At 45.8% G+C, this 24,442-nt stretch overlaps 1 protein-coding gene across 4 annotated transcripts in view; it reads right to left on the bottom strand.

Annotated features, from left to right (window-relative positions):
* SORL1 (sortilin related receptor 1) overlaps positions 1–24,442 on the bottom strand; it is a 179,878-nt gene that overhangs the window by 132,026 nt on the left and 23,410 nt on the right. For all 4 annotated transcript variants that reach the window (XR_012423810.1, XM_045370875.3, XM_045370879.3 and 1 more), the window contains exons 3-6: positions 21,485–21,610; positions 13,033–13,194; positions 10,779–10,846; positions 3,881–4,061 (exon numbers count right to left, since the gene is read on the bottom strand). Coding sequence is in view for 3 of the 4 variants with exons in the window: in XM_045370875.3 (XP_045226810.2) it covers positions 3,881–4,061; positions 10,779–10,846; positions 13,033–13,194; positions 21,485–21,610 (537 nt within the window). In the remaining variant the exon portion in view is untranslated. The remainder of the gene's footprint in view (positions 1–3,880; positions 4,062–10,778; positions 10,847–13,032; positions 13,195–21,484; positions 21,611–24,442) is intronic.

Raw genomic sequence — 24,442 nt, 5'->3', positions numbered from 1 at the left:
ATTGGTTTTCAATAGTGAAATTGGTGGTTGCTTGGTCAGAATCATGTAAATATACATGGGCCTTCACTTGGGAGATCGACGTGACATCAAAATACTTGAATTGGGCATAATATTCTAAAGATACCATCCTGTCATTAACAGGGCATAACAATTGAGAGAGGACCATAACCTATACTTTTTGGGATAATGCCTGGGACTTGTCAAAACAATGCGATTCCAGTTACCTGATGCCAACTGAAGGGGTAACAGACAACTAGCAGCATAGTCAGCAACTACAGGCAGTCAGACAACTATCTGTAAAGGTCCAGATAATAGGTATTTTCGGCTTTTGGAGCCATACTGCTTCTGTATAGTTAACTATGCAACTCGACCACTGCGGTATGAAAGCAACCTTAGACCACACATAAGCAATGACTATGGCTGTGTCCCAGTAAAACTTCATTTACAAGAACAGGTGGTGGGCCACAGTTTCCTAGCATCCACTCTAGAACATAGCGTGTGCAGCATGCAAGGCAGGGGTGGCTGCATCACCTGTAAGGACACAGAAGAGACCTCAAGTCCACAGATCATGTCTTTGCGTACTGATACACATTTGTGCCAGAAATATCTGAGCCTGGCTTGCATGATAATCTTAATCTGGTAGTGAGGCTGTGAGGTTGTAGGGGAGTAGCTAACCCTGACCCACCTCAAGCTTTTCGGAAATTACTGTTATCTACTGAAAGAGTCTCACAGTTGTATATTACCAAATTAACAAATCACAGAGGAACGTCATTGTTTCTTTAATGGTCCTATCATTTTGATGTAGACTATGAAGACAAATAAGTGAACTTTATGTCAAAAAGCAAGGAATAAAAATTAAACTAGACAGCTTAAGGGCAACAAATACAAAGCACATTACAAAGCCAGAGCAAGGCCAACAGGGTACCAGGAGGTTCTGAAGACCTGGACACCAGCTCCAGTCCCGAAGCCAGGGGGCTGAAACAGTAACTTGCAAAGGACTGTAATTATTCACGGTGCTGGAAGGAAGCAAAAGAGTTAATCACACAAAACCAACTTTCCGTAGTTTTAAAATCAGTTCTTTGATTTTCCCAATTTGATCTGAATTCATTTAACACTAAAGCCAGCTGGAATTCCCCAAGCTCAGGCAGCCTTAGAACTAGGCAAATCCCAGATAAAAAGTTACACTTGCAGGTTTCAACACTCCTACTGGGAGGGGATTATCTGACCAAGGCCAACTTTGTTTATCCTTGTGGTTTAGCAGTCTGATGTAATAAAAAGGAGGAAAGCACATATTTTACGTGCTGTCCACAGCCAGTTGTGTTTCTTTTCTCATCAATCCATCCCTTGAGAAATATTCCCTAGACAGTAGTACAACTCTGTCATTTGAAGGATCTGCCTGTAGAAGGCTCAGGGCAGAGTTTCTCAAACTGGTGATTCTTAGACGGCCTTGAGATGCTCTGGGGAAAAGTGCATTTGAGCCCTGCAATCTGCACTTGTAACAACTGTCCTTGCCTGATGCTGACGTGGCTACTCCTAAGACCACAATTTGGGAAACACCTCTCAGTGGTGGCCCAACTCATCTTACCTACATCCTCTTGCTAACACCACTGACCTTGGACTCTGTTGGTTCATCCATGTGCAGGAGGAGGAGCCAACACATAACTACAGTTGCGCCACCAACAGCATATAAATAAATAAGCCATATAGAGAGTTAAGAATTGCCTATAAAAGTACCAAAAATTTAATACCTCTCCCACCGCATTTCTAAAAATTGACTACTTTTTAAATTTCGTGGGCAAACATGGCATTCATTCAACTCCATTGCGCATCTGCTGCGTACCAAACATTGTGCAAGGCACTGCGTACTGTATTAGTGAGATCGAAACAAACATGACCCCTAATCTTACCACTGGCTAGGTTTAATTAAAAACTCACCACAGGCACTCTGTAAATCAGATACATCTGGAGAACAGACATAGCTGTTAGATTGGAATGGAGGGCACAGAAAGCTCCAGCTGGAATATAACTTTTTTTCTTTTTTCTTTTTTTTTTTTGAGATGGAGTCTTGCTCTGTTGCTCAGATTGGAGGGCAATGGCATGATCTTGGCTCACTGCAGCCTCCACCTCCCGACTTCAAGCAATTCTCCTGCCTCAGCCTTCCGAGTAGCTGGGATTACAAGCACGTGCCACCACACCAGCCTAATTTTTATATTTTTAGTAGAGATGGGGTTTCACCATGTTGACCAGGCTCGTCTCAAACTACTGACCTCAAATGATCCACCCACCTTGGCCTCCCAAAGTGCTGGGATTACAGGCATGAGCCACCATGCCCGGCCCAGCTGGGATATAACTTAAACTCTCGGCCGTGACACCTAGGAATAACCCGGTTAAGAGAAATGCACAACAGCTATCCATCCTGCCCTGGTTCACACAAAAAGGAGGACAAACCAGGCAGTCAGCCAATGTGTTTTAGCGTTCAGAATTAAAATCATACAATAACTCCAGGCCCAAGGTACCAAGGCAGAAAAGGCCTATAAACCCTGGAGAACTGAAGACAAGGTTTTAGACCATACTGAAAACTCAAGACTGTCCAACTGATGTCACAAGACACCAGTGCTTGGGCCTGATTTCTCATCTGTGTGTTCCCATCATCCCATCCCTGCCCAAAGTCATTCAAGGATGCTTATGTTTCTGGGCTGCTGTACATTTGTGCATGTGTGTCTAAGAGAAAGATAGAGAAAGAGACAGGCAAAGCAGGAAGGCAGTGAACCCATGTCTGTGGATCAATGCAAATGGCCCAACAAGAAAAACTGCCATAGGCTAATGGTTTTTCAGAACATTTTGCAAGGTGTGTAACTGAAAATGCCTCTAGCCTTTAGCCACCCACATCTCTCTTCTCATTCTGTCCTTACTCCCTGCTTTTCCTGCTGGGGAGGTCCTCTCTTGACCCTAAAATCCTACTAAGAAGGTTGACCTACTTCCACCTTACCTACTACCAATTATAGAAGTAAATGGGAACCTGAAGGAAAACATTGTGTCTGATTTCAGTCTCTAAGGTTAACAGTGACAGACAATACAGCAACCTCCCAGTTAGCAAAGGCCTTCAACAAAGCCTGAGTCAACAAGGGAAGGGCACCATCAGGAACGCAAGCTAGTAGCCTCCCAGAAATAAGAGCCCCACCTGCCCTCGACTGGGCCTGGTTTTTTCCTTTACAACTAGGGTGACAAAGACTGAACTCAATACAGTTTCAAGACAAGTCCTGTTAAGTAATCATCTCTGGTTTTAAACGAGCAAGCCCGCCATTTCAGCATCTGGCTCCAAGACATCAAATCAAGGGGAAGATCTTCCCAGAGGCTGAGAGTTAAGCTACTTACTGACAGCTGGAAGCTTAATTACTGCTTTTCTTAGAGCATTAACTCCCACTAGCCAATGGCTACACATCCTATTAGCCATGTAAATTAACATGTGTTGAAAAATCTCAAAGAAATCAGCCTAAATTTAAAGGAAATCAGGCAGTGGGATTAAAGGAAAGAAACCACTGAACCACCCTCCCCCTCCATTCTTTGCTCTTTTCATAGGGATTTCAAAGCAATAGTCTTTGTCAAGAATGCTTGGCTACCAGGAAACAACCAAATTCCTAGAGCCTAGAGCCACTTTGAGTGTTTGTCCTAGGCCTCTCCACTCCTCTGACTTCCTAGCACCTGCCAAGCCCTTTGGGAATGTTCGTCAATGTCGTCAATGTTGAGAATCCTTCAGTCAATCTGTCCCAAGCACATCCTTCCGGTTCCTGTGTATGCAAACTCACCTATTTAATCACAGAATGCCAAACGTCACAAAGGAAACTCAAAAGTAGTTTATTCTTTAGTGCATTCAACTTACCACCACCTTTGTAGCAAACATGTACTTGTCCCGAAGCTGAAAATCTCGCACTTCCTCAAGGATCACTTCCTGGTTTTCCCGAGACTGGAAGAAATCGGTACTTCGGAAAACGGTGGAGTAGCCAGAGGGTTCATGTCGTTCAATGTAGATGGTATTTGGTTTGTCATAGGGATCAATTCCCCTGGCAGAAAAAAAAAAAAAAAAAAAAGGTTATCATTTGCACATTTAATTACTAGAGGTATGGAGGCTTTGCAATGAGGAAAATCAACTAGAATTTAGGCCTACCATGGTGTGACCTACAGATGATACTCTCCGTGCCTCAAACATATCCCTTTGGTTACTCCTTGACTCAGGATAGAGGGGACAAAACTGCCATTTGTAAAGTGTTTTATGTTGTTTTCAAAGCATCCTGGGTTTCGCTCAAGGCAACCCTGCCCTGCTTGGGAAGGGCAAAAAGTAATAGTACAAGATAAAATTTTTCAAAATTAATAAGCAAGGGACTGCTTGAAGCTATAAGCAAGTTTCTGGTCTCAAGTTACGCATCTCAGAGGAACGAAGGAGAGTTTTCCCAAGCTGCTACATCCTCTGAAGAACATTACTGGAGAAACCACACTATGAACCTCTGAGCCTGATCCTTCCAAGGGACGCTGCCCTGTCTCTGCCCTGTCCCCTGCCAATGTCACGGATCTAGGCAATCTGGAGCTGCCTGTGCATTTCGTCTCCCATGAGGCTCTTCCACAAACTCTTTCTCGCACATACTGATCTCCTTGATGTCCTTCAGAAAGGGAGGACGCCTTTCTCCCTCTGTGCTTTTGCGAACACCACACTCCCACGAAGAGATGCTCTCCGCACACACTCTGATCCCTCCATCCAATTCCTACTCTCCTCTGTCATCCAGTTCCAGTCTTCATCTTCCAGGAAGCCTTCCTCAGTGCTGTCCTCTCTTCTCCCAACACTAGCAAAACATCGCTCTGCAGCACCCAATTCCAAGCCTTTCACATGAGTTTGAACTACAGACAAAGGTACAAAACCCCTGTAGTTGGGCCATTTTTTAGAATCAGTCTTATTCCTTTATGCAGTAATGCCTCTTAGACACTGTATTTTATTGTTCACCATTATGTATTTGTCTGAGCTTCCTAGACATAGTATAGATGCCTTGGAAAACCATGTCTTGGATTTCTTTTCACCCTATAGTATTCCTAGCTGAAGAGACGCTTTCTGCATTGGATCTGTGGGGCAATTCGAGAAGCTAATCCAAAACGAAAACATAGAATGACCAGGCCAAACTACCTTGGAGAAGAACTTCTGAGCCAGTGTTCCCCAAAGAAGCCCCACACAGTAGCTCAGAGGACAACTCATCTGCTCCAGGTCTCCTAACATTCTCAAGAACACCAAGGCCATGGGAACCATTCAGCAAATGGAAAAAATAAATGGAAAAGTCGGGAAGATAGTCTTGTAGTAAGAATACAGAGTGATGACTCAAGGAAAGGCAGAAGGCCTCAGTTAGGTAATTGCCCTTATACAGTTCCATATGCATGATGGCTCTCAGAATAACGAAAGTAATTGTGTTAAAATTCCTTCAGAGATACACCGTCAAGAGCATATTCTCCCCTACCCCTCCCACAAAGGAAGATAAGAAACAGAGAAACAAGAGCCTCTTTTGCCAGGTTCAGTGGGTCACACCTGTAATCCCAACACTTTGGGAGGCTGAGGCCAGGGTAGGGAGGGAGACCATTTGAACCCAAGAGTTCGGGACCAGCCTGGGCAACATAGTGAGACTCCACCTCTATAAAACATAAATTTAAAAATAGCCAGGCACATTGGCGCACACCTGTAGCCCCAGCTACTCAGGAGGCCGAGGTGGGTGGATTGAAGCCTGGAAGTTCGAGCCTGAGTGAGTCATGATTGTGCCACTGCACTCTAGCCTGGGCAACAGAGCAACACCCTGCCTCAAAAAAACAAAGAAAAAAGAGCTTCTTTTTACAATGAGAGCAAGACTTGAGTTTTGCCCTACAATCTGGATTCTTAGGGCAACGAAGAAACCAGCAGCCTTGGTCCTAGTGTGGGAGAAAACTATTCTTCACTATCAGATCCTCTGTGTGCATGTGTGGGCGGGTGGTGGCATGTTCTCTTCTTTTCCACAATTAGAAGTACTGATTAAAGTACTTCCTCTAGCCAGAGGATATGCAAATTAAAATGAGGCTGCTTGGTATTTTTAAAACGGCAGAGGAAGGAACCTTTATTGAGCTATTTTGAGACCCAGCTCACCTCTATTATTCCCTCCTAGCCAAAAGCAGCAGCCAACACCTAGAGATAGAAAGAACTATGACTTTCATCCCAATTTTCTTCCGTAATCCATATTTGGACCTCCCATTTCTGCAAGCTGCTCCACCTACAACTTCTTATACTTTGCAATCACTTAGACTTCCAGTGTCTTACGCTCACTGACACCTACTTTCTATTGTCTTTGCCCTCATTGAGAAATTCCACTCCTTGCTCTACCTCTGAGCAGTCACCAGCCTCACCTGGCCTCACCTGAAATCCCTCAATGATACTCCACAGGGTATCTTTAGTCCCCTCAGCTCCCCTCCAGGTCTTCCACTGTTCTGTCCGGCCAATCTCCAGCTCCCGACCATGTAAATTATTAGCTTTCCCACTCCTGCTGCTCCCAACTTGCCAAGCATTGTTGAACAAATGTATGTCATTATTCTGACAGACTAGATTACACTTTCACTTACTATGGGGAAACCTGAGGGGAAAAATCCCCTAAATAGCCTAAAATCCCCTAACCGACATGTCATTAGCTTAAATGAGATAAACCAGTCCTTTCTCCCAAGATATCTGTATATCTACACAGAGGCAGAAGGTACAATATAATTTTAGAACTTAAAAATTTCTAAATTGTATGTTCCCTTATCTAGTAATTCTGCTGGTTTGCCCTCTTATAGTTTCTTAAACAGATAAAAGAACAATTTTTCCCCTTAAAATTCAAATCAAGCAAAAGAAAGTTCTAATGGTTTTCCTTGAGCACAGGGTGTCCTTGGATGAGACTGTGGTTATAATTTCACTAAGATCCCACAACTTCTGCTCAAGGAAAATAGCAAAAGGGTCAGAAACAGCTACCCTCTGTGGAAACATAAACAAGAATCTATGGGTGTCTGACGATGGTCAGCTGTAAGGCTCCTCAACATGCCAGCTCCATCTTTACCATCCTCTATTACTAAGGAAGCAATACCAACTAAAAGACATTTCACTTTACATGGAGAACTAAAAGAAAGGCAGTATCTACATCTTCTGGGACCATTACACGTAATGAGGACTAAAATTACTAGTAAAAATCTAAAAACACATGAAAAACTAGGAGATAGAAATATAAATACACACACATACAATCTATCTCACATTACAGCCAAAGGGCTAATCTCAAATACATAAAGAGCTCCTTGAAATCAATAATGAAAATACTAATAATCAAATAGAAAAGGGGCATGAAGCCAGGCACAGTGGCTCACACCTGTAATCCCAGCACTTTGGGAGGCCGAGGTGGGCAGATCACCTGAGGTTGGGAGTTTGAGACCAGCCTGGCCAACATGGTGAAACTTCGTCTCTACTAAAAATACAAAAATTAGCCAGGCGTGGTGGTGGGCACCTGTGATCCCAGCTTCTCGGGAGAGTGAGACAGGAGAATCGCTTGAATCTGCGAGGCAGAGGTTGCTGTGAGCCAAGATCACACTACTGCACTCCAGCCTGGTCATACTTACACAAACAAACAAATAAATAAATAAACCACAATCCCAGCACTTTGGAAGGCCAAGGTGGGAGGACTGCTTGAGGCCAGGCGTTTGCAATCAGCCTGGGAAACACAGGGAGATCTCCTTTCTACAGAAAAATTTAAAAATTAGCTAGGCATGGCTGCACATGCCTGTAGTCCTAGCTACATAAGAGGCTGAGGTGGGAGGATCACTTGAGCCCGGGAGTTTGAAGCTGCTGTAAGCTATGATACTGTCACTGCACTCCAGCCTGGGTAACAAAGTGAGACTCTCACTAAAAAATATAAAATAAAAATAAATAAAATTAGCCAGGCGTGGTGGCAGGCACCTGTAATTCCAGCTACCCGGGAAGCTGAGGCAGATAATTGCTTGAACCCTGGAGGCGGAGGTTGCAGTGAGCCAAGAACGCACCACTGCACTCCAGCCTGGGCAATAGAGCGAGACTCTGTTTCAAAAAAAAAAAAAAAAAAGGACCCTTAAGCAGATTAAAAGATGTTCTAACTCTTAATAAGGAAAATGCAAATTAAAACCACAGAGATAATATTTCTTCCCTAACACACTGGCTGTGGAGGGAGACACTATTGTATATTGTTGAGATGACGGCAAACTTGACACTTTCTATAGCGAGTCTGGCAATCTCTCCCAAAGCTACAAGTTTAAGGATTTATTCACCGGGATATATCAGTGCACAAAACTTACAAAAATCCTTGCCCTTGGGGAGCTTCCACTCTATTGAAGAGAGAAAGACAAATAATAACCATAATAATAGTGTATTAGAATGTGGTAAAGTGCTCTGCAAAACAGAACAGAATACAGTATAGGAGACTGGGAGTAATAGGGGAGTAGGTGCAATTTTATTTTTATTCATTCATTCATTCATTCATTCATTTATTGAGATAGCATCTTGGTCTGTTGCCCAGACTGGAGTGCAGTGGCGCAATCTCGGCTCACTTCAACCTCCACCTAGCAGGTTCAAGCGATTCCCCTGCCTCAGCCTCCTGAGTAGCTAGGACTACAGGCACCTGCCACCACGCCCAGCAAATTTTTGCGTTTTTAGTGGAGACGGGGTTTCATCATGTTGGCCAGGCTGGTCTGGAACTCTTAACCTCAAATGTTCCACCCAACTCGGCCTCCCAAGGTGCTGGGATTACATGCGTGAGCCACCGCGCAGGCGCGGTGCAATTTTAAATAGGATCCTAAGGTGGGCATAAATGAGGTGGGCTTCATTTAGAAGATATTATTTGAGCAAAGACTGGAATGAGGTAAGGGAGTACACAGTATAGTGTATCTTGGGTGGGAGTATTTTAGGCAGAGTAAACAGCAATTGCAAACATCCTGTTCCCTATGGTAAGAAGGTATCTGATATTTAATCAGAGAGAAATGACGAAGCATTTAAGGGTTCAAAGCAGAGGAACAGAATGATCTAATTTGTTTGAATAGACTCAAACCAACCACATGCTGAGAATTAATGGTAGAAAAACAAGAGTAAAAGCAGAAAGACTAGTTGGGAGACTAATGAGCAATGATACTGGAGGCTTGCAGTAAAAGTGGTACCTGCCTAGAAGATTCTAGATATATATTGAAGGTGGAGCCAATAGGATTTCCTGATAGAATGAATGTAAAGCATAAAACAAATGTGAAATCAACAATGACACCAAAGATTTCAGCCTAAGCAAATGAGAAAAATTATGGGTGGTGTTGATTCGGGGTGGTGAAGATCAAGAGTCAATTTGGGAGATGTCAAGTTTGCAATATCCATCAGTCATCCATGTGAGTAAACGGACAGCTGTTAGATAAACCCACTGACCCAGCATACCCACTCCCAGAAATCTGTCCTACACGTTTGCCTACACACGTACAAATTCAGATAATTCACGATCCTGTACTACTTTATCACTGTGATGGTAAATTACAATAAGTATATTATTATCTAGTTCTAGAACAAGTACTTCTTGAAGTACAGCCTGTTTATTTCACTCCTCTTCTCAAAAACCTACAGTGGTATCCCATTGCTTTCAGAAGGGAGCCCAAATTCCTTTATGAAGCAATGCAGATTCTAATACCAACTTCCCTTTCAAAACGTCACCCAATATTAAGAGTTCATGTTCTCTGTCCAAGCACTATATTGGCTCATCCCTGTGCCTTTGGCCACTTTGTTCCTCTGCCTGGAATTCCCATCCTCCACACCTCCACACAGGTACATCGTACCTGTTGTGCACATCCTGGATCAAGGGCAACCTCCTCTACAAAGCTGTCTATGATCCTCCCATATGGAAGGATAAGTCCTCTCTCTAGCTTCTCATGCGATGTCTGTTACCTCTGTGCCCCTTTCACGATGTGTGTTATGTATCTGAAATGTCTTTCCTTACCTCTCCTTAATAACTATATCCATAAATTATTCAACTTCTTATACCCTTAAGCATCTAGTAGGTTTTATATTTAACAGACATTCAAGAAAATGTTATGAACAAATGAAGAATTTTGTTTTGTTTTTCTGAGACAGAGTCTTACTGCATCGCCCAGGCTAAAGTGTAGCAATGTGATCTCAGCTCACTGCAACCTCTGCCTCCCAGGTTGAAGCGGTTTTCTTGCCTCAGCCTCCCGAGTACCTGGGATTATAGGTGCATACCACCATGCTCGGCTAATTTTTGTATTTTCAGTAGCGACAGGGTTTGACCATGTTGGACAGGCAGGTCTTGAACTCCCGACCTCAGGTGCTCTGCCCACCTCGGCCTCCCAAAGTGCTGGGACTACAGGCGTGAGCCACTGTGCCCAGCGAAATGCATAAATTTTATATAGAGAAAAAACTCCCACTTCTAATATGATGCTCTAAAAATGAAACTCTACAAACATGCAAGGGCCTCAAGATTCCCCTGGGTTCCCTGACAAACTGAAAAATGCAAAAGCTCTACCACTCCTCTCATAAATAACCTTACTTTCTCCTCTTCCCCACTCCCTCCCCCAGTGAGATCACTGTACTTGCAGCTCTAATTCTCAGATCTGGAACAACGTATTTCCTGAACAAACGCTTGACATTTCAGGTGAGGGCAGGTTTGTCCGCCACGAAGGAGCTAGAACTGGAGAAAGGAGGTCATGTACATCAAGATTGCTTAGATGACACAACTTACCAAGAAAAGGACTTGACATGTTCCTGAATCATGATCCAGGTCTGGCCAAAGTCATCTGACTTCCACAGCTGCAAAGACAAGTGGTCATGATGCAAGAGGCATATATGATGCAAGAGGCATGTATAATACAACCTGAATGGCATCACCATCAAACACCCGCTGAAATTCCACCTTCCATGACACGCTCTCTGTGAAGGCAGGCACTGGGACTGCCAAAGCCAGCTCAGTTGCTCCAAAAGCAAACAAGGGCAAGAAAGGAAAGACAACTGTGTACATATGTGTTCTTCCCTCAATAGCAACTGGAAGGAAAAATGAGTAGGACTTGCCTTCTATTTATGGATTACCAAAAGTTATATTTCACTCAAGACTAGCCTCTAGGTAATGGTAAAAACAAAAGGATGATTATACTCAGCACTTTTCACCGAAGAAACAGTATCCTTAAAAACCTTTCACAGACAGCAGCATTATTCACGACAGCTAAAATGTGGAAGCAATCCAAGCGTCCATGAGGGATGAGCAAATAAGCAAAATGTGGTCTGTGCATACAATGGAATATTATTCAGCCTTAAAAAGCAAAAAAACAAACCTGACACATGCTACAATATGGATTAATCTTAAGGACATTCTGCTAAGTGAAATAAGTCCGTCACAAGGGGACAAATAGTATATAATTCCACTTAGGAGGTACCTACAGTAGGCAAAAGCATAGAGACAGAAAATCAAATGGTGGTTGCCAGGGGCTGGGGGCAGAGAGGTATTATTTAATGGTTTTAGAGTTTCAGTCTTGCAAGATGAAAAGTGTTCTAGAGATGGATGGAGGTGATGGCTGCAAAACAATATGAATGTACTCAATATCACTAAACTGCATGCTTAAAAGGGTCAAGACAGTAAATTGTACATTATGAGTATTTTAACACAAAAAAAAAAGGAAGAAAAAAACAGTAATGGACCCTGGTAATTAAAGATGAATGCAGAGGACACCAGCTAAGTACAGAGCCCCGCGGGGAACCAGCTGAATACGCGGCTGTGGCAACGAGGAATTAACACGCTGATCTTTGCCAAAGCCCTTCAACTCCCACAGATGGAATCTGAGGGTTCCTCCGGCCCTAGGAACCATGTATTAAGAAGCACGAGACCCGGGCCGGGCGCGGTGGCTCACGCCTGTAATCCCAGCACTCTGGGAGGCCGAGACGGGCGGATCACGAGGTGAGGAGATCGAGACCATCCTGGCTAACACAGTGAAACCCCGTCTCTACTAAAAAATACAAAAAACTAGCCGGGCGAGGTGGCGGGCATCTGTAGTCCCAGCTACTCAGAAGGCTGAGGCAGGAGAATGGCGTAAACCCGGGAGGCGGGGCTTGCAGTGAGCTGAGATCTGGCCACTGCACTCCAGCCTGGGTGACAGAGTAAGACCCCATCTCAAAAAAAGAAAAAAAAAAAAAGACCCAAAAAAAGGATAATTCCCCCTCCACCAGTAAACTGACCCAGCCCATACTTAGGTTGTTACTCCCTAAGGCAAGCAAAGGTAAACAGATCTGTGTTTTGGTTAAACAACCTGCAAAGAAATATTCCAAGGTTTCTCTGAGCAAAAACATTCAAGGCTCACTGTAAATCCAATCATACAGGATCTACAAGTTTCACAGATTTTTGCCAAATTAATATCCTTGACTAGGCAAGTTGCAACCTTGAGATATAAATCTTACTGAGGCTCTTTCCTCATCTCTCAGATTTCCATCAAACCTGGGTTGAAGGAGGAAAATACACACATTTATATGATACACATGCACGCACTCAAAGGAAGACTATTACTGTTAGTGGTAACTTCAAATAAATGGGAGGCAAAAGCAGTGTTTAAGGTGGAGGATGGGGAAAGCAGAACAGAAATTCAACAAGAGGTCCCAGAAGAGCTCAGATTCCAGCTTTCTCTACCTGGCTCTCTCTCTGATTAAATTCCAAAGCCTCGATTTACCCCAAGGGCTAACAAAGGTGTAACTGCATGGAGAAGGGCATGACATTTAACCCACGGGGTCTGCCAAGTGCTGGGTGCTGATGGCTGGCTGGGCTACCGACTGAGAGTGCCAGGAGGAGATATTTTTCTTGAGCCCTGGTAAGGGAAATAGTAGCTACAAAGGCTAGGCCTGAGAGAGAAGGAGGGACAGGCAGGAGGCGAGATCACTCAAAGGACACACAATCACACAGGCAGAGGAGAAAACTAGAGGAGCCCCGTGCAACTGGGTTCCGAAAGCTCTCTTACCTGCTTGTTGGGGTGGGACCTGTCGAAGCCCAAGAGAAGGTTGGAGGCCTTACTGTGTAGGAGGAGATCAGCCGCCCGAAATGGGATGGAAAAGCCTTGGAGAGTGTTGCAGAAGTCAAACGTGATCCAGAGGTACTGGGCATAAGCGTCTGCAAAGATGTACTGCAAGGGAAAACAGGTAAGTTTCAGAGCAGGCCCTGTCCAGAGCTGCCCAACACTCCCCTAAACCATGTACGAGTCCACGCGAGTACACACATGTACAGGGGCCAACCTGCACCAAGAAGGCACCACGGCCTTCCAGGGCTTCCACAATGGCTTTCTCCCCACCTCTTGGCAATGAAAAGACACCGGTACAGTCCAAACAAGGCTCAACGAAAGAGGTGGCCTGGAGATGGACTGGGATGAAGCTACAAGGTGGGTTTGTTTAACCAGGTAATGAAGCTGGTCAAACCTTTTTGTTTTTTCCTTTCAATGGAATTAGCAATTCCCACTCCCTAGCGGGTCACTCAGTCACAATCAGAGGGTAGTCACTGGCATCTGGGACAGAGAAGCCCTACTTTTCAGATTGGCTAAACACAGATGGGATGGCTGAGTCTCCCTGCATCCTCCAAGCAGTTATGGGACATGGCTTTCCAGGAAAAGCACTAAAATCACTTCCATCTTAGAAGATGCCAGGTGACCGGCAGCTCCGGGGACCAGGCTGCCACCGTGGCTGGCAGGCTCACTCTGGGGCAGAGCAGGAAGTGCCTCTGGTGAGCAGGGGCCTCACCTTACTTAGCTTCTGCATGGGTGAGTGAATCTGAACAAGTTAGGCTGGACAGTGGCTGCGGCTGAAATGAAAGAGTTCCCTGGGGAGAAGGATCCAGGCAATTCAACGTAACACACGTGTGCTGCATTCCCACCACGGACCAGACACTCAAGAGCTGCCACAAAAACCCGAGAAGCCTTCCCTCAAGTAGCCCGAAATCTGACATGGGAGACAGACATGTCCAGGGCTAACCATCAGTCCAGAGAAAGTGAGGCTGAATGAGAAGCCATGACCAGAGTCCTATGAGTACCAGTCCAGGCCGAGAGATGAGAAATGATTCATGGACGAGATGGGCCTCGAAGGGCAGGCGAGACACCCACAGGGAAAGAACATTCCAGGTCTAGGGTGGCGTGGGTTTAGGCACAAACAGGGAAAAGAGATACAGCATGGGTTTGATGAGAGTCTTGTTTTTCTGAGACAAGGTCTCACTCTGTTGCCCAGGCTGGAGTGCAGTGGCGCAATCATGGCTCAGTGCAGCCTTGACCTCCCCGGGCTCCGATCATCCCACCTCAACCCCCCAGGTAGTTGGGACTACAGGTGTGTGCCATCACACCCAGCTAAGTTTTCGTATTTTTTTTTTTTTAGAAACAGAGTCTCGCCATGTTGCCCAGGCTGGTCTCAAACTCCTGAGCTCAAGCCATCAGTCTGCCTCGGCCTCCTAAAGTGCTGGGATTACAGGCAGGAGCCACTGCACCCAGACGACAGTCCTGAGGGCCTGAGAGAAATAAATGGAAAACAAGGCTGGGAAGCACAGACGATGTAAGGCCTCGTGTGCACACCTGGCAAGACCCGGAGGCCAGTCCCTGCTCCTGGAAGAATGAGGAAGGCTCAGGAGATTATGAATCAGAAACCAGAGCAACAGGGACCTAGTTCTACCCACAGCCAGTCATTGACATCCTAGAAGTCAAGCAATCCTGCAGGAGAAGCCCAAGGACACTTTCTCTAATGGACTCCTCCTGACCCAGATCAATCTCCAGCTCTGAAGCCTTTCAGCGCCACAGCCTCTGTGTGGACCAGCACTTTGCACTTGTCTCGTGCTGCTTTCAGATGCTCTCACTCCTTTTCATTTGCACTCTCTCCCCAAATCCAGACCATAAACTTCCCAGGGACATATTTTGTGGATTTACGCTCGTCATGTTTCCTCCCCAGCATCTCAGGTAAATCTCTAAACTCTGTAGAAGCCTCATTAAATTGAACTGGAAAAGTTAGTAAATGTTTTAAAAGCAAAACCTACAAGAAAATCCAATGTTATAAAAAACAATTATGATCCTAAGAGGATCATCATAATTTTGGCATAAAATTATTCCCCAGAAATAACGTAGTCCATCTTTCCGCTCCCAAACCACCTAGGTTATTGGGGAAGGAAGCATTCTCAGTTTGAAAAGATTTCCCCAGACATCTGTTCCATGGCTTCCTGCAGCCTCACATTGGAGAATCTAAAAATCATGCACCCAGTCACAGACTGTATTATTGTCCATGGTAATAGCTAAACATTTTCAAGAGCACTTACTATGTGTCAGGCACTGAGCTAAAAGTTTGGCATGCCTTATCTCATTCAGGGTTCACAGTGACTCAGTGCTTTGGATATTACTGTTATACACTCTCTTAATAATGAGGACACTGAGACTGAGAGTGGTTTACTGCCCAAGGTGACGCAGGACTAGGCAGCATTGACATCAATATCTGACTTGTTCACATCCCACCTCTTAACATTTCTTCTTCTAACAAAAAGGCAACATTTCCTGAACTTCATTCATAGATCTTACCTTGTACTATTTAACTCATTTGCATGCCTTTTCTCCTAATCCACAGCACCCTCTCATTTCACCTCTCCAACCCCAGCCCCTGATCGTCTCAGGCCTTCATTCTCCTCTGCTGGCTCCTTGGTCCTCCCCACTCCCTACGCTCATGTAACCTCATTCTTCTTCTATCCTTTGCTGCTAACCTTGGCTTATCCTTTCAAAAAGCTTCAACTACCACCCTTAAGAACAAGCACGGGGCCGGGCGGGGTGGCTCACGCCTGTAATCCCACCACTTTGGGAGGCCAAGGTGGGTGGATCACTTCAGGTCAGGGATTTGAGACTAGCCTGGCCAACATGGCAAAACCCCATCTCTACTAAAAATACAAAAAAATAGCTGGGCATGGTGGTGTGCACCTGAAATTTTAGCTACTCAGGAGGCTGAGGCACAAGAATCGCTTAAACCTGGGAGGCAGAGGTTGCAATGAGCCGAGATCATACCACTGCACTCCAGCATGAGTGATGCAGTGAGACCCCGTCTCAAAAACAAAAGAACAAGCATGGCCTGACTTTTAAATCTACAGTCTAACCCTGACTTCTTACAGAGATTCCATTTTTGTTTACCTTCTCACCCTCTCCACTTTTGATGGGCCAAGATATTTTACTATACACAAAACTTGAGTTCTTCAAAACTTTCCCAATAAAACCCAATTCTCCCACCCCACGTCCCAAGTCCCCTCCCTGCTATGCCTTCTCCCAGCCCCACTACTTACAAGCAAAGATGGGTTCTGCTCCAATCCCTCCCTTTGGCCCTCAGTCTCTATCAGCCACCAAACCTGTTTTGTTTTCCTTTAAAATCTTTCTCAAAATGCATGCCTTCCTTTTTCCTCTCAGTGCTATTGGCATGACCCACATCTTTACTAGAGACTAAGCAAACTGGAGGCAGGCAATGGGTTTTCTTCATCCTCATGTCTTCCAGGGCCTAAATGAAATACTTAGAGGGTGATACTAGGTTTGGTTGAGTGACAGAGCGACTTCATGCCTGCACTGCTACAATAGTTCCCTTTCTAGACTCTTCTCTAATCTTTCCCTGCTAAAAGGGAAAGTCATGAATATTGCCAGAAGACACATATCCCTAAAGCACACTATTCATTTACACCCCTACTCAAACACTCTTTCCTAGCTCCCTTCAGCCCGCAGAGCAAAAGACAATCTCCATCTTCAGACAGGGGCCTGTTTGACATTGCACAGCAGCTCAGTACAAACTCTTCACCACTGAGAAGTGAATCTCCTCGCCATCCTGCACAGAAACCACATTTTAGCACTTTGCAGTCTCTGCTGATGCCCTTCTCCCGCTTGAGGGCTCCTGACAGCTCTGCTCTACTTACTGGGGTCACACGCCCATCCTTGAAGCTCGTATCTAATCCCACGAAGACTTGACTTCTATGATCCAACCTCATTTGATTCCCCTAGCTCTATTATTTGTAGGTTACATTCATCACTTGAGCACCTGGTACCTCATGCTGTGATATAAAGGGTCACATACGCACATGTTAGGAAGACACGGTATTTCACCCTGGCTTTTAAGTCCCTGTGCTGCCGGCTGTCAAGTTTACTGGAAGTCAAACCTACAGACTGACCAAGAGCTGACCTACAAGGTGCTTCCAAAACTATGCAATTTCAGGAGTGCCTTTGTGTACCCCAATCTCTCAACCCTGTTTGCAGTAACTTAATATTCCAGAGGAGCTTCCTCCTTTGGTTTAAAGCTGTGTTTCCTCTGAAAATACAAACACCTCTGGAAAGAAAACAAACTACGCTAGTGAATGTATCCACAGTCTATTAGCATAAGTGACTTTCTCCAGTTTCAAGTGGAGAAACCAAGAGTCCCATGAGAGGAGGAAGGGAAGGGAAGGCAACGAAGGAACATCCCTCCAGAAGATGGGAATTACATTTTACCTAGGACCAACCTCTGCCTGGAAAAAGGCAGGACTGGCTCTTGCTTCTGCCGAGGCTGACGCCGTGAGCCCTAACCGTACATTCAGTGGCCTTTTTTAAAAAGCCCCGGATATGCAGTGGTGCTGGCCTGTAGTCACAGCTACTGGGGAGGCTAAGACAGGAGGATCCCCTGAGCCCAGGAATTTGAGGTTACAGTGAGCTATGATTGTGCCACTGCACTCCGGGCTGTATGGCAGAGTAAGACCCTGTCTCTATTTTTTAAAAAATTAATAAGCAAGCAAATAACAGCACCAGACTTACTTCAATACTGTCTGACCGATCTCAGAGGCCCCACAATGTCGGTGGAACTGCCACGTGGCCAGCACTGCACAATGGTTCAGGGCAGCACACAGGAGACCAAGAAGGAAGTGGGACTGCTGGCTAATGCAAAAATAGACCCAAAACTCACATGGACCCACAGGCACCATCTCCATCACAAGGCAAAGCCTTCGGACTGCAGCTGGATGCTGTGCTAGCACCTTCTCTCCCCTTCCACAGGCACCCACACTCCTGGACATCCACACTGCCCTTCCCTGATATCTTAACCTTGCCGGGCAGCCGCTAACATTCATTTCAACCATTTCAAACGCTCCTTGGCAGCTCACATTTTCACCTGGGTGATTTGCCTAGGCGGAGCGCCCTGCTGTTGACAGCAAGGCACCCAGCCTTGTGTGATTCTTCTCAGGAAGTGGTAGGTCTGGTGGGGCAATTTGCCTTTCAGGGGACAAAGGCAAAAGCAACAAAAGCAATCAGCACTGTTAAGAGTCATCATTTCCTTCCTGAGAGTCTGGTGGGGTACGAGGAGCAGCCTTCTCTGGGGAATTTGAAACTATCTAGACAGAATGCTGCCCCCCTCACCCACTCAGCCTGTTCCAGGCCTGAGGTCCAACCGTCAACAAATTCTCCAAGAAGGCAGCCTTTTTTCTCCTGACTTCTCCATCCCCACCAACTCCAAAGAATATCCACCCATGAGAATCTAAGACGCACCACTCAAAGGTACACAGCACTTGGGCTGCAAACATGTCACCCCCATTCCACTGTGCAGCACCTAAACTCCTTTATTGCAATCGCCCTCCAGTCTCCCCTTGCTCTTGCCCCAAACACCACCGCCCCAGCTCTGCTCCTTCTCCAGATCCAGTGCTTCCAAAGCCCCGGTCCTCTGCCTGCACCAGCCCTCCTCCTCCAAGTCCAAAACATCATCTGTCCTTGTCTTCTGACTCTTCAGACTTGTGACCTTAGCAGCTGCTCATCACAACCCACAACAAGCAGGAAGGAAGTCGGAACCTACCTAAAGGCATCTGTGCAGTAAGGAAGAAGCTGGGGAAGAGGAGATGGAGCCTGCCTATAGACATCTGTGCACTAGGGGAGGTGCTGGGGTGGAGGAGATGGAGGCTGCCTATAGACATCTGTGGACCACAGTGGGAGCTGGGGAGGAGGAGATAGAGCCTGCCTATAGACATCTGTGTACTAGGGGAGGAGCGGGGAGGAGGAGATGGAGCCTGCCTATAGATAACTGTGCGCTATGGGAGAAGCTGAGGAGGAGGAGATGGAGCCTGCCTATAGATAACTGTGCACTAGGGGAGGAGCTGGGGAGGAGGAGATGGAGCCTGCCCATAGACATCTGTGCACCACAGCAGGAGGTGAGGAGGAGTAGATGAAGCTGAAAAGAAAGATTCCAGAGGGGCAACAAGGCATTTTTGAGGGCCAAAACCTCTGCAAGAGTAAGCTCTGAGACAATGTGTAAATATAGTAATCATCATCACCATCAGATAAGTACAACCTAATACATTGAGAAATCTAGGTGTTATTAGCCTGGTGCAAAAGAGATTGTGGCTTTTATCATTACTTATGATATTTTATTAGTCTTTTTTCAAATTTAATTATTTAAATTGTCATACTATTATACATATTTATCGTGTAGAGTATAATGTTTAAAAACATACATACGTTGTGTAATGGTTAAATCTGACTAATTAACAAATGCTTTCCCTCTCATCGTTATTTTTGTGTGAGAACACAAAATCCACTCTGCAGTTCCAAGCGTACAACACATCAGCAGGTGTAATTCGGTTCTTGAGAGGCGGGGTGCATGTGGATCCATCCACAGAAGAGGCAGCTAGGAGCCGGACCCTGGACAGGGCTCCTCGCCTCATGGAGGAGCCAAAGGCAAGGCAAGCAGCGGGCCCCACCTCCCTGTGGGAGTCCCAGGGGCCAGGACTCCGGGTCACACTGTGCAGTGAGGCAGAGGGACACAAAGGCTGGCTGACCCGTTTATGGGGCCATTTCTCTCCAACACCACCTCCTTGCTTTTCATCTCAGAGGGAAAAATTACTCTTGTCACCCTGGAGTCAGGTAAGAAAGGGAAGTTTGCTCCTAACTGCCACTCCATAACAAGTATGTACCAGTAATGACCATTCCAGTTGTTAAAAAACAACTGTTCTGTACCACCTGGTCAACAGCCGCTGCCCTGAAACCCTTAAGTGACCCTCCCTAAGCCTACACCCACAATACTTCCCATGGCCTGGTCCCTTCCCCAGGACCTCCCTGATATTCAGCAACTCAAAAGTTAATGCATGGCCCAGCAGGGGACATCCAGGACCCAGCCTCCTCCGGACAGGATTTGTTCTGATTGGTCAGTGCCTAAGCCACACCAGTTGCTAAAGATTTTGAATGCAGCCCTTGCTAAGAGACCTCAAGCAACCTGAGAAGCCAGCACTAGGGACTGGAAGTAGGACCCTGTAGATCTTGCTTGCTGGTTGCTTTCTGGAGCAGAAAGCCTCTGCTACTAGAAAGTTTCTCTTAGTTTTTCTACTAAGGGTCTTTCCCTAGAAGATCTGGCCTGGAAACAAACAAGGTAACACAGAGTGGGGAAGAAAGCAATGAAATACAATTCTCTGAGCTAAGGGCTACCCAACCAGCAGGAAAGCCTTGCCGGCTGCCGGGTTCCTGCCCTCCTACCTCCACCTCCCCGGGGGCCCAGGGTCAGTGCTTCCTCAAATCAAATTGCCTAACTGAAGAAACAAAGCCCCCAGGGCCAGCCAGCTGGGAAAACAAAGCAGGAGGCATAGCAATATCTGCTGCCTTGGTTTTCTTTTCCACGTCGGTACAGGTTCAAAGGCAGGGGGAAGAGGGGTGCACCAACACACGCACACAGGTACCCACATGTGCTCACAGGTACCCCCACACGCACACGCACACGGGTACCAATGCATGCACACAGGTACCCCCACACGCACACGCACACGGGTACCAATGCATGCACACAGGTACCCCCCCACGCACACGCACACGGGTACCAGTGCATGCACACAGGTATCCCCACACGCACACGCACACGGGTACCAATGCATGCACACAGGTATCCCCACACGCACACAAGCACACACACAGGTACCCATACGTGCCTAAGCACACACACGCAGGTACCCACATGCGCACAAGTACCTACACGCACACAAGCACACACACACAGGTACCCACACGCACACAAGCACACACATGCACACACTCGCATATAAGCACACATAAGCACGCAAGCAGACACACTGATAGTGTCTTAAAAAACATGAATTAGACTGCAAGGTTATTCTCAGTGTGCCTGGGAAACATTTTTGCCATCTGCGAGTCAGGCAAGGTATTATAATAGTTGGCTGATTTTCTGTGGTTTAGCCTGCCATTGTTTGTCTAGAAATCCTGCCTGACCAGTACTTGGCCTGCCTGATTGTGCAGAGACCCACCCTGAGAACAGCAGTCTGTCACAAACGCCCAGGTTAGCACAAAACCTCACTAGCCATCAGTCATGCTGCAAAGATCACAGACAACGCCATCTCCTAGCACCCTCTTAAGTGCGGCAACCTTCCCAAAACCCAGTCCCATGAAGTCAGGACAGGCGGGATGGCCGCTTCCTTACCCGCTTGTTGTCCGCAGGGCTGTGGTAGAACTGGGCAATCACAGCTTCACTCCTATTTCCCACGCCAAAGTTTAACTTCTCTGAAATTTTCTTGAATGATTTTCCGTAGTCGTAAGACACGTACACCTGGAATATAGAGACAAGGAGAAGAAAAAGAGTTGGTGAGAAACTAGCAAAAAGAAAGATCTCTTTTTTTTTTTTTTTTTTTTTTTGGAGACAGAGTTTCACTCTTTTTGCCCAGGTTGAAGTGCAATGGCGCGATCTCGGCTCACTGCAACCTCCGCCTCCCGGGTTCAAGCGATTCTCCTGCCTCAGCCTCCCAAGTAGCTGGGATTACAGGCACCTGCCACTACGCCTGGCTAAGTTTTTTTTGTTTTGTTTTGTTTTTTTGTATTTTCAGTAGAGACGGGGTTTCACCATGTTGGCCAAGATGGTCTCGATCTCTTGATCTCATGATCCACCTGCCTCGGCCTCCCAAAGTGCTGGGATTTCAGGTGTGAGCCACCGCGCCCAGCCAGAAAGATGTCTTTCAAACATCCCATCCTGGATCCTGAACCTGGCTCCCATTAGTTGCCTGATAGGAAATGACAGATGTTACCAGATAACCCACAAAGGTGAGGCAGGGCACCTCTATGTCTGTCCCCAAGCATGTGGGGGCAGAAAGCATGGGGCCCCTGCAGTCCCCACTGCCTGGAATACACAAGTCTCTTTTCTGAGGTCATGGCAAGTCCCTGGAGCAGGAGACGAATGATAGAAACAGTAATAACCTCCTCACCAGGGCTGAGTTAAGTGTTTAACAAATTACATCCAGAGGCAGGGAGAATGGGGCTAGCTGAGGGGAACAGAGTAGAGGATTTGCTTTGCCATCTGTTGAACGGTGCCCAAAACGCATCTAATTCTTCATTCTTCTGCTGAGAAGTTCTGTTTGTACAGCATTCCATACAAAAGAGAAGAAAACCCTCACGGGTCTCCACCACGTAGCCCAAGAGATGGAAATGAAAGAGTGCTGAGTGACGTGAAAATACTGGGAGCGCTAGTGTTTTATGACTCTGTAGCACTGGAGACGGTAACAGCAGCAGAATCCACGAGGGTGCCAATCATATTTGCTTCTCTATTGCACCCCAGTTTCTGGCTATGCAGTAATCACAGTGACAAAACATAAGAATGTTTGTCATTCCGTGAGTGCTCACCATGTGAAGATAAAGTACCAACCTCTTCAAATGAATGAGCTCCAGTAACTCACAACGGCCCTGCATGGCAAGTGCAATTATTAAAATTGTTTTACAGATAAGACATCACGGGCTCATGAGGTTAGTCCCCTGCCAAAGTAACACAGAAAGTAAGTAGCAGAGTGGAATTCTGACCTAAGCTGCCTGAAGGCCATTATCACCGCAGGTAACAACTAGGAGAATGAAGGTCTCAGATGTTTCATACCTACCTGTGAGATGTGAAATAATTAATATAATCACTGGGTTAAAAACAAGCCTGATAGGTGAATATATTAATAATAACTTCGTTATTTTTCAAATGATTCATGGAAAAGGGGATTAGGATGAGCATTAAAGACAAATGAGGCCAGGAGTAGTGGCTCATGCCTGTAACCCCAGCACTTTGGGAGACTGGGGTGGGAGGATGGCTTGAGGCCAGGAGTTTGAGACCAGCCTGGGCAACAGAGTGAGACCTTATAACTACAAAAAATATAAAAATTAGCCTGGCTTGGTGGTTTGAGCATATAGTGGTTTGAGCCTGTATTCCCAGTGAGTTGGGAAGCTGAGGTGGGAAGATCACTTGAGCCCAGGAGTTTCAGGCTATAGTGAGCCATGATCACACCATTGTACTCCAGCCTGGGTGACAGAGCGAGGAAGGAAAGAAGGAAGGGAGGCAGGGAGGCAGGGAGGGAGGGAGGGGCAGGTGTTCAAAGTAGAGCACAGTGTATTCCCATCCTTGCTTGTCTGAGTCATCAGCAAACATGTTTTGAGGGTTCCATGTGAGCCAGATATTGTCTAGATACCAGACAAAGACTAATAAAAGACATAGTGTTTAGACACCACAGGCATGTAAACATGTAAACGTCTGTAAACAATGCCCTATGTAAACACAAGATATATAGAAAGGGAACAGAGAGAACATGCAGGTCTTTAATACTTACTAGATGTTAAGGTTAGAAGAGGCCAAGACAGAGCCTCTGCCTTTATCTGGGTCACAGTGGAGGAAGCTATTAGAACACACAGTATGTGTTCCCAACTACCAGATACACAGTAAGGGGCTGCCACAAAAGCAGCTTCAGAAATTGTGCAGGCTGAGAGTTCACAGATAATCTGAGTGGGTAAAATGACGAAGTAGCACTTTCTCACTTCCATTCTGCTGGCCAAGAATGGACATTAGTGTCCTGGTTAGGTTCAAACACCACATGGAGCAAAATAATGGCTTCTCAGGAAGGGAACTAAGGCCCCTTCCAGCTCTGACATCCCATAATTTGATGACCCTCTATGTATTTCTTCAGGGGCACGAAGGTGATAGTTTACATTAAGGTAGCATTTTTCAGTATGTAATACTCCTTTACAAACATTCTCTCTCTTCATCTGAAAAACCGGAGTTAGTCGCACCCTTGTCTCTCTCAGTGTACCTGGGGCATAGCAGGCACTCAACAAAGATTTCTAGGATGAATAAATATCATTATAAACCAAAGAGCAAGTAAACAAATGTGATAAATAAATGAATAGAAAAGAACGAATTGAATGAATCAGTGAGTCACTAAGAGATTTCCATTTAAGAGACACACAAAAACTAAGATTCCCAGAAGTGAATGGCCAGCCCCAGGTCATACCACTAGGAAGAGATAAAACTATGGCAGTTTCTTCCAATTCCACGTCCAGTTGTCTTTCTACTCCAACAAGTTACCTCTAGGAGAATGTTCTCTTCTCCATCTTAACGTTTCTCTGCTAAGTAGGAAGGTCT

Source organism: Macaca fascicularis, chromosome 14, assembly GCF_037993035.2.
Source record: "Macaca fascicularis isolate 582-1 chromosome 14, T2T-MFA8v1.1".
Classification (NCBI taxonomy): Eukaryota; Metazoa; Chordata; class Mammalia; order Primates; family Cercopithecidae; genus Macaca; species Macaca fascicularis.
This window is presented reverse-complemented; position numbering and strand designations above follow the sequence as displayed.